Genomic DNA, 10,540 nt, shown 5'->3' with positions numbered 1-10,540 from the left:
GCACTGGGGGGAGGGGGCGGGGCTTGGAACTCAGTCAGGGGCCCCATGAAGTGAGGACCATCACTCAGTGCAATTCTAAGCAAGTCAGATTTTAAAGGTGGGCTTTTGCGTCTATGTTTGTTCTCTAACATCTTAGTTCTTAAAAAGACAAGACACTGATTGAAAACCCCAACTTTGATACTGAGCAGTGCAAAGTGACACATGCGGAGATGGAAACACCATTAGAGCGAAAGGGAGAGGCTGAGTGGGGACAAGGTGCCCAGTCCCATGTGAGACAGGCTGGAGGGGCAGTGAACAGTCTGAGATGTGGAACGGAGGCTGAACCCAACATGACTAGTCCTCACACCATCACCCGTACAGCAGCACCCCAACAATGGACGAGGGTCCTCACACCATCACCCGTACAGCAGCCCCCCAACAATAGACCAGGGTCCTCACACCATCACCTGTACAGCAGCCACACCATCACCCGTACAGCAGCACCCCAACAATAGACCAGGGTCCTCACACCATCACCCGTACAGCAGCCCCCCCCTCCCAGCAACAGATGTGCCCCGAAGAACAGTTTTCTGAGGGAGACGAGGAACCTCAGCTGCCACCTTGAGAAACGCTGACTTAGGGGTTGGGAGGAAAACATCGCAGGGACCGGGCCAGGCCAGCGGAAAAGCCGTGAGGAAACCGAGGAAACCGAGGTGCTCGGGGAGGCAGTGCCCCGTCTGCACGCGATGGAGACAAGGTGGTGTGTGGCTTCGGGGAGCCTGTGACAAGCCACAGGACAGAGGCTCAGGCCCAGAGGCAAACCTCTGGCTCCGTCCCCGTGGGCTTCTCCTCAGATTTCCTTGCGGACCCAGGACCTGTGGTTTGTACTGACTCCCGCTCTGCTCAGCCCGTGACGTGTGAGGACACACGCGTGTTTTAAAAGGCTTCCCATCAAACAGAAGCCCAAGCACCGGGGGAAGGACTCTTGCCCAGAAGAGGACACTCACCATCACCGGGGAGGCACCAGCAAGCCCGGAGGCCAGCGCCTTCGCAGATGGGAACGGGTTTCCGTTTGAGGACCTGATGCTCCTGAGTCGGGAAGAGCGGTGGAGACGGGGGAGGGAGAGGGTGGCCGACGGGAGGAGGGAGGCGGTCAGGTGCCGAGGAGCCGCTGACGCCGACGCCGCACTGACACCAGCGCCCGTCTGCCTGGCCCACGACCCCTGGAAGTGCAGGTGTGAAGATGAGACTCGGGCTCCCCAGGGGGCTCTGGCTGTGGCCACACCAACTCGGGGAGACACACGAGGGACTGGATGAGGCCGCGGGTCCCAGCCTGTTTCAGGACACGGACTAGCCGGCCTGCTCCGAGCACCACCTGCCACGGCTCAGTTCTGCGGCCACGCGGACCCTACCGGCAGCTCCAGAACTGAGGCGGATCTGCGCCGTTTCTAGCAGCCGAGTAAGGTCCCGGCCCCACGCGGCCTAGCCGGAGCCACCCCTCTCCTCCGCGGGCGGGCCCTTCCGATGACGGCTGCTCCCCTTTCACATCCCACATCTGCAGGCTGAGCCAGTCCTTCCAGGAACAGGCTCCAAGCGTGGCGCCTTCCCTTTTTGCTGTGGTGGTGGTTTTTCAGAAATGCCGAGTTGAGAAAGATTTGCTTCCCCCCATTTGTATCCTGAGGTAAGTTTGCCAGCTCCCGTGGGGGTGAGACATGGTGGGAAAAGATCCTGCACGTTCAGACGCTCCACTGACCACTCCGCGCTGTCCCGTCCTGGCGTAGGACTGCACGCAACACCGAGAGTCTTGGGAAAGACGTGTGGACGAGGAGTTCTAACTACTCACACGTAAGGTAGAGGAAAAGAGGTTTCGAATGGATTACTCGTTTTCAGGAAACTGGAGAAGCAAAATGTGCTTAAATTTATACTGAAAAAATATTGAGAATGCAGAGTACACCAGAATCTTATAGGGCCTCAAACAAATGACTCCACAGACAGAAGGCATAGAAAGCTTAATGTGACTTGCAGTCATAAAAATAAACCAACTATAATAACTCTAAACCTAGATTCAGGTTACCTAAAAAATATATATAGCTCTGAAGGCAAAGGATAAAATAAAAATACCTGACCCCCCGAACAGCAAAATCATTGCCAAGTTTTCTTGCCGAGTCCTTCCGCTGACACGCCTCCTGTGGAGCTCACAGGCCGACTGCTCACTGCTCGTGTGCACAGGTGCGTTGTCCCTACAGTACATGGCACCTCAAAACCTGAGAACAGCACCACTGACAGAACATCTGTGACCTGACACCACATGTCAATAACAGCATGAATCAAAACAAGTGGGTCACCATCTCGCTAGCACTACCTGTCAGCCGACCACTGTCCCTGGTCATGAGCGTGGCCGGCCCCTACAACACCCTCAGCTCCGCGTCTGCCTGCAGCTGCCACCGCAGACAGATGCCAGCTGCTGGTGTGCTGACACACTAGTGCTCAAGGACCGGAGGTGGGAATCTTGATTTGGAGCACCTGCCATTCCCGTGGTGTAAATATTTCTGCCATGATTAGTTTCACGCCAGCCATGTGCCGTCACTGAGGGCAGCGCTGCGAAGGATTATGTCCAAGGTGGGCTGGAAATAATAAAAATACAAACTTCCTAGGGTTTTGGTGGGAATTAAATGAGCTCAACTATATGGCAAGTAAAGCACTCAATAAGGCTAGCTGTCCTTCATCATCTTACTAGCTCGTCAAAGTTTATGATGATTTTCTATTTTGGTAAATCTCAGGAATAAAATGTATCATAACTAAAGAAATAAATTAACTCTTCCTGTATGCAATTTAAATGCACTAAATAAATGAGCCTACATACAGAACTTTTCTCTTTTATCAACCTCTTATTAGGTGTATCGGTTAATAATGGCGGATTTTGTAATCAAAGAAAACATGATAATTTTAAGAGAAACATCAAAGATGCTTTATTCAAAGTAATGTCCATCGCTAGCTACACATTTCCCCCATCTTTCAGGTAATTTGTGGATACCGTCCTAATAGAACTTTTCTTGTTTTGAGGCAAACCATTCAGAGACCCAATTTCCCACTTCTTCATACGTTTTAAAGTGCTGCTCAGAAAGTGCGTGTGCCATCGATCGGAACAAGTGGGAATCTGAAGGAGCAAGGTCTGGTGAATACAGCGGTGGGTTCATACTTCTCAGGCAAGATCTTTTAACATGTCTTTAACTGGTGTTGAAGTGTGTGATGGTGCGTTATCATGAAGCAAAATTACTTTGCCGTATCTTTTGGGACATTCTGGTCGTTTCATGATCAAAGTGTGGTTCAAACTGATTATTTGTTGTTGGTAGCAATCAGCATTAACGGTTTCACCTGGTTTTAGAAGCTCATAATACTCCCCACCTTCCTGATCCCACCAAACACAGAGCATTGTCTTCTTTCCGAAGGGATTTGGCCTTGCAGTTGATGTTGATGGTTGACCTGGATCAACCCATGATTTTGTGCGTTTGGGATTCTCAAAATAAATCCACTTTTTTATTGCCAGTCACAATTCGATGCAAAAAAGACTTTCTTTCGTGCCATTGAAGCAACACTTTACTGATGTCTTTTCGGTTTTCCATTTGTCTTTCGTTCAGTTGATGTGGCATCCATTTTCCTTCCTTTAAAATCTTTCCCATTGCTTGTAAATGATCAGAAATTGTTTGCTGAGCAACGTTTGATCTTTCTGCAAGTTGTTTTAGAGTTTGACGTGCATCTTCATCCAATAATGCTTGTAATTGTTGGTCTTCAAACTTTTTCGGTTGACCTGGACGCTCTTTGTCTTTCACAACAAAATCATCACTTTTAAAGGGTTTAAACCAGCGTTCACAAGTATCTTGAGATGGAGCATGTTCACCATAAGCTTCCCAAAGTATACGATAACTTTTTCTTCAAAAGAAAGTAATGAATTAAAACTTCCCGCAAACGCTCTTTATTTGGCACAAAATTCGACATTTTTAAGCATAAAAATATCTATGATGTTAACACCTTCAGCAAATTTGACATATGAAGTTTTGAAGCTTGCTGTCAATACAACAAACTAGCATACATATCAAATCGCATATATATCAACATATGTGTAACTCCATCTATTGAAAAAAATCCGTATTACCTGGTACATCTAGTATATGGTATCACATATTCCCCAAACTATATTACAGTTTGCATGATAATAATCCATTATACAAATCTTATTTAGATTTGTAGCAGAAATCTTTACTCTTTAGAAAGCAATACTTTCTAAAAAAGGTTTGCTCTACATCAAATTACACCAGAAAAGATATATATAACCAATACAATATTCTAAGAAATAGAAGATGTTCAATAATTTGAAGATAAAGTAACTAAGATAAAGCCAACCCCACCAAATCTCACTAAAATGACTTTCAGAAACAGAGTATTAACACTTCACACTAACTCAAAATAGAGTATTTGGTTTAGTGGTGACTGTGAAAATAATCACCAAAGAAAGAACCCGGTTTTTGTCATTCCTTTTTAAGATCATCTTCAATTCAGTTCTATACACTTCCTTATAGCCACACAATTAAAATGTAAATGTTGTCAAAATATTACATATGATTGAAAGAACAAGAAAATACACAAAAAGCAAAAATCTTAAATTATTTTCAATAAAATCTGTTAGGTTTAATCAGCAATGTTTTACAAGAAGGAAAAAAAGACAACGCTTGGCCTTAAACTCACCTGTAAACAAAAAACAACATATCCACTAACAGTCTGCTCCGCAATAACATCTTCCATGGTCCGCAGAGTGGTGCCCAGGTATGAGTTCAGGAGCTGGGTGGGCAGCAGCCCCGCCGAGGACGCCAGCAGGTAGCTGGGTAAGGGGAGCTCGGTCATCTGCAAGTCCAAGGGAAAGGGAAGGGTGACTCATCAGGAACGCCTTCACCTCACACAGAACTGTGCACAAGTCTGGCGAGTGGATTCCCCCTGGAAGCAGAGGGAGCTGAAATACTTTACAAGGATCTGAGTTTTAAAAATGATTATAAAAGGAATACATGCAGAATGGAGATTTAGAATAAAATGAAGTTTAAAATGTTTTAACATTCTATTTTTCTACCACTGAAAGGTAACATGTGTGACTCTCTCTTCTTCCATGAACAAGAAATGTGCACATGGTCGCTCTGTCAAGCCTCCTCCTGTCACCCCTTCACGAGCACATGAGCGGCACTGTCCCAGCTCTGGAGCCACAGACCCCAGCGGCCTTCCAGGGCTGAGCACGCCGCCAGCTACCGTCTCTGAGCATCAATCAGCCTCTTCATCTGGGAAATGAGGGTAAAACCACCTCCCTGCATGGCTATTGTTAGGATCAGAAAGGTGTGAACAATATCTAGCAAATGCCCAGCTCACAACTGACACGCAGCAAAGGCAGACATGATCGCGGGCAGCCATGCTACCGCTGTGTGCTGCGGCTGCAGGCATCACTTTGTGTGTTTCACTGTGGACATGTGGTCATGTGCTTCTTTTTCTGCCACTACAGATAAAAACCCAGCTGTAAGGGACAGTTGTTTGCACACTAACCAGTATAGGAGGCAGAGTCTAAACTACTCCGCCAAACCTCAGTACTCGTGCCCTGTGCGGCCTGTGCCAGGCAGGGCTGCTCCTGGCACTTCTTCTGGCCAACAGACTTCCAGCTCTCCCTCCAGCAGGCAAGTAGCTCCCTGGGGAGGCCTGCCTGGAGGCGAATTCTCCACAGTCAGGCTTGAAGTTGACTGCAGGTGTGGAGAGAGCTGCACCCCAGGCCAGCCTCCTACACAGGGACCCCCAACCACAGAACCTGTGAGGCGATGCTTATTAAGCCGCTCAGTTTTGGAATGATCTGTTACACAATAAATGTATTTCCATTTTTCTAGGATAAATCACTAGGAGTGGACCCATTGGATCGAATTATAAAAACTTTTCCCAAAAAAGTCCAGTGACTGTATGCCTGTCAGTAAGCAATGCATTCGTGTCCTTTCCATCACAGCAACCTCAATAACGTTTCAATCCTCCTGAGTTTGACAGGGGTAAAATGATGTCTCATCAGCACTATTTAATACAATTGATATTAGTTTTAAAGTATGGCTTTATTTGTTCACATTTGCCCATTTGTTAATTGGAACACTACGTATTTTTCTTATGTATTCATTAGAGCTGTTTATGTAGTAAGGGGAACCTTTTAACTACTATATGTGGCAAATATTTTCCTCTATAGTATCCCTTATGTTTTGACATATAATTGTTTCTACATCTGTGTGTGATCAAGTATTACCTATCTTTCCCTCTGATTTCTCCATTGCTTTCAGCTTTAGAAAGACTCTTCAGATCCCCATGTTAGTTTTTACCCGTATTTTTTTTGTAATTGTCTTCCTTTGTAGCATTTACCACTTATTCCTTCTAAAATTTATTTGGCTTAAATGTAAGAATATAAAGGAGAGGGAATAGCCTATTTCTGCCCTTCCCCCAGAGCCAATCTTCCTAGCATTACTTGTGGAATTAACTTCTGCAGTGACTTGTGATGCTGACTTTATTAGAAATGAAGTAACTGTATGTAAAAGGAGCCATTTGGGGCTCTAATGTGGCCCACTGATATCCTAAATCTTGTATTGTAAACCTTTTCATTTCTCTCCTTTGAAAAATTGCCATAACTAGTCTTACAGATAAATTTGAGGACTACTATGTCATTCAAAAAAATTAGTCAATTATATATATGATTAAGGTATATTTATAAATTAAACTGGATAGAGCTGAAACCTCCAGAATATTTAGCACTTATCCAAAATGTTTCTGTAATTTCTCAGAATTTTTACACCTTATTAAAGTTTAGTAGTTTTATTTATGTACATCATGCATGTTATTCACTTATTTCTAAGCACTTCATGTTGCTGCTACTGCCATTAATTCTGAGAATAACCGTTCCATGTCCCCACCTCGGTATGACAGTGAGACCTGGTACCAACAGTGTAACCTAGAGCTCCCCGTCACCCACTCCTGCTTTGGGTTAAGCCGCGTCCATCTGTTCACAGATGATCCACTAGAGGCCGCTCTGCTGGTTTGGAAGGTCACTCACAACTCCCATAACGACAGATTCACATCTGCACCCCAAGGTCTTGGTGGCGCCCACAGACAGCAAGGTAGACACAGCTACCTGCCAGAAACCAGAACACAGCCAGCCCCAGAGGCCAAGCAGAGGCAACACCAGTGCAGAGCATTAGAGTGAGCAGGACCAACCAGCTGCAGAGACAGGGCAAGGGCGGCCCGAGGAGGAGGCACAGGGACAACTCTGCAAGCTGCATCTGGGCTGGCAGGCAGGTAAGAGGGGGCAGGTGGGAAGGGGCAGGTGGGAGGTGGGAAGGGGCAGGTGAAAGGTGGGAAGGGGCAGGTGAGAGGTGAGAAGGGGCAGGTGGAGGCAGGTGGGAGCTGGGAAGGGGCAGGTGGGAGCTGGGAAGGGGCAGGTGGGAGGCGGGAAGGGGCAGGTGGGAGGAGGCAGGTGGGAGGTGGGAAGGGGCAGGTGGGAGGAGGCAGGTGGGCGTCTCTAGGAAGAGAATGACCAGGACACTGGCAGGAAAGCAGGGGGTGTGTCCAGGCACATGCTGGGGACCCTGGGAAGCATGACAAGACACTAGGTGACACAGTAGGGGCCCTGGGGGGACACTGGGGGTCTAGTTAAGGAATGACGTGAATGGGGCCCAATTTGAGGAAGGTTCCTGTTAGTTTGGAGCAATCACTGGAAAGGAGAACTTTCTTTAGAATAAACTTCTCAAGTACATAAGTAAATATGACAAAATGATCTTACATTGCACCTAGTAATAAAACATTGTATGTTTTGGAAGTTATCTCTAAAATAAATATTTAAGTTACAAAATATCAGAATGCGAAGAATCAGTCCAGAGTCTAAATGTAATGAAGTTTCTCTGAATAGTTAAAAAGATCTTCAAAGTATAGGTTTATAATTTTTACTCATTCAACAAAAATTTATCAAATGCCTTCTACACATGAGGCCCCACCCTAAGCAGAGATAAAGATATAAAGATGGGAAACCATAGCGGCCCGGTGGTCACTGTGAGTCACTTTGTAGTTTCTTTAACAAGTGCCCATTACGTTCAGGAAAAGGTCACGAAAACCATCTATAACATTCACTCACCATGTTACAGAAGAAAAGCAGTGCATTACCACATGCAGTGACTAGAAAAACACACTAAAATGTTAATGATTGTTTTCTTCTTCAAGTAAAGATAATTTGTACTTTTCAAAGTTTTTACAATGAACTTATTTTGTAGACAGAACAAAAACCTGTTAAAATAAATTTTAAAAAGGTGCCTGCTTTTAAAGGTTTTTTTAATCGAGGAAAGATAATAAGACATGCGTGTGCATGTTACTATGACACAACAGGCTAGAGAGAGAGATTTGTGAGCTGCAAGCCCAGGAACCAGGTCCCTGGGAAACGCAGCTCTTCTCAGACCAGCAGACTGGTGAGCCCACGCCTCTCCACGCACTGGCGTATGCTGGGCGGGTCACTTCCCACTCCGCCTCCCGTGCTTTAGCTGTTGGGGGTTAGGGTTGATGTGACCATTAAATAAGGTGCCGGGTGGAAGAACGGACCTTCACTTAGTAAGCGCACTGTAAATAGTTATTAAATTAAAAAAAACTCTAGGTATCAATGTTCTCATTTTGAAATGCATGGGATGGAGAGAAGGAAATAGTAAATAATAAGCAAACCACATTTTATCACAGCTATGCCGCAGGTGTTACACACGTTACAACAGAAAGTACAGCTCAGAAGAATAACTATACATAACTCCTCTCTAAAATCAATCAATAAAAACATATTTAATAAATAATAAGTAAAATACAGGAAGGGAAGAAGAAAACGAGAAATATGCCTGGACAGGAGAGCAGCAGCGGGAGGCCACGCAGCCCTGTACAAAGTACAACTTCTTACTCACATATTTAATATGTTAGACATTTAAAAAATACCTTTTAAATTAACAGACCCCTATTCCTTATTACAGGCACAGAACTACACTAGGGACTAAAGATACCATGAAGAAGCAGAGCCATGGTGGCAATCCTATCAGCAGACTACAGTGCAAAGTTTGACTCTGTCATTCATTTACTACCTGTGACCTTGAGTAGCAGCAGGGAGGGTCACAGGCCGAGGGGCAGGCTTGCTAAGCCAGCTCTGCGGCATGCGTTCACCGATGGGTCCTCCCAGCAATCCTATGGAACAGGCACCACTGCGTTCCCCGTGTTACAAATGAGCATCTGACCCAGAGACAGAAGGAACGGAATAGCAAGCACCGCAAGGGACGGAAAAGGTGCAAAGTTCACCAGGACAGCGGCGAACTAGGCAAACTAGCGATGGAACCCCAGCTCCTTAGTCCCAGCCTTCGCTCTCTGTGGCCTGAGCGAGGTGAGCCTTCACGTTCACACTTCATACTGTAGAGGCTGAGACCCTACCATCTACGGTCAACACCAGGCCTCCGCCAAAACACTGATGCTGCTGTTAGAGAAAACACAAGATTTGCAAAAGGATTTCAAAAGAAAAAATTAATTTTGTCACCAAGTTAAGCTATTTAGAATTATTCTTAATACACAAGTTTATAGAGACTAAAAATGACTTTTCTAAACAAAACAATGTGTCAGAACCACTACTATAACATGCAGGCCTCCTGTGGCTTCGAACGCTGTCTCTCTGCCGCCACAGTTTCAGTCTGGCTGAAGGGCCGAGTGCCTAAAGTCTCTGCAAACTCTGCGAATCACCTAATTTGGGGCCTTGTGAACTGGTTCCACCACTTCCGCTCACAAAGGTGAAGCAGGGGCAGGTGGCTGGAAATGTGTCCCGACTCAGCAGGAGCGTGAAGAGGGGCCAGCAGGCTTGCCACCCGCCACCAGCTGGAAGCCGACAGCAGCGCACAGGGCAGGTCTGGAGGCGCGAGAAGGACGTGTGCGCTGGGCACGGGGACCTGGGATTTCAGAGTGAAGTTCCTTCTAAGAAAGATGGCAGGAGGACCTACCTCTTCACACTGCATTAAAGCAAGTACCGGGCGCAGGAGGCCTATTCAGTGAGGAAGCTTAAAAGTGTGGGTCTGCCGCTACAGCCCCCTGTTCGCGGGTCATGGAACCCTGGAGTCAGGATGCAGGCGACAGAGAAGGCTGCGTGCGGCCCTGGCTCCCAGAGAAGTAAGGTGGCAAATGGACATTTCCCTCCATCTGCACTCAGAGCGGCAAGTTCGGTTTTGACCAAAACATGCGAAAAGGGGGCATTCCGCTCCGCCAGACCTCCCGCTGGGGCCTGGCCGATCGGCTTGACCCTGAGCGCCCAGGGAGTCCTGGCCCCTGTCGCTGTCACCTCCCGGGCACTGACCACACGGGCGCCCTCCCCGCGGGGACCGACACTCACCGAGAACATGGGTGCGGGTGATGAGGGTCCCCGCCGATGGGGGTTTCCGGGCGGGAGACCACGGGAGACGGAGGCCGCCCGGGCGGAGCCGAGAGACGAGCGTCTACAGGTGGCGCCAGA

The 10,540-nt window shown here is 47.0% G+C and overlaps 2 protein-coding genes across 4 annotated transcripts in view; one reads left to right on the top strand and one right to left on the bottom strand.

Annotated features, from left to right (window-relative positions):
• Window positions 1-10,425, bottom strand: part of TMEM64 (transmembrane protein 64) — a 13,400-nt gene extending 2,975 nt beyond the window's left edge. The window contains exons 1-3 of one of the 3 annotated variants that reach the window (XM_014538286.1): window positions 10,421-10,425; window positions 4,723-4,878; window positions 465-1,202 (exon numbers count right to left, since the gene is read on the bottom strand). In XM_014538286.1, the coding sequence (XP_014393772.1) occupies window positions 513-1,202; window positions 4,723-4,878 (846 nt within the window). In that variant the 5' untranslated portion in view covers window positions 10,421-10,425 and the 3' untranslated portion in view covers window positions 465-512. The other 2 variants (XM_005864566.2, XM_005864565.2) reach the window with 2 other exon arrangements.
• Window position 10,426: 1 nt separating this feature from the next.
• Window positions 10,427-10,540, top strand: part of LOC102245905 (proline-rich protein HaeIII subfamily 1-like) — a 7,240-nt gene continuing 7,126 nt past the window's right edge. The window contains exon 1 of the transcript XR_001361770.1: window positions 10,427-10,529. The gene's annotated coding sequence lies outside the window, so the exon portion shown is untranslated. The remainder of the gene's footprint in view (window positions 10,530-10,540) is intronic.

Source organism: Myotis brandtii, unplaced genomic scaffold (assembly GCF_000412655.1).
Source record: "Myotis brandtii unplaced genomic scaffold, ASM41265v1 scaffold1882, whole genome shotgun sequence".
NCBI classification, from domain to species: domain Eukaryota; kingdom Metazoa; phylum Chordata; class Mammalia; order Chiroptera; family Vespertilionidae; genus Myotis; species Myotis brandtii.
Note: the sequence above shows the minus strand (reverse complement) of the source record. Positions and strands in the feature narration are given on the sequence as shown.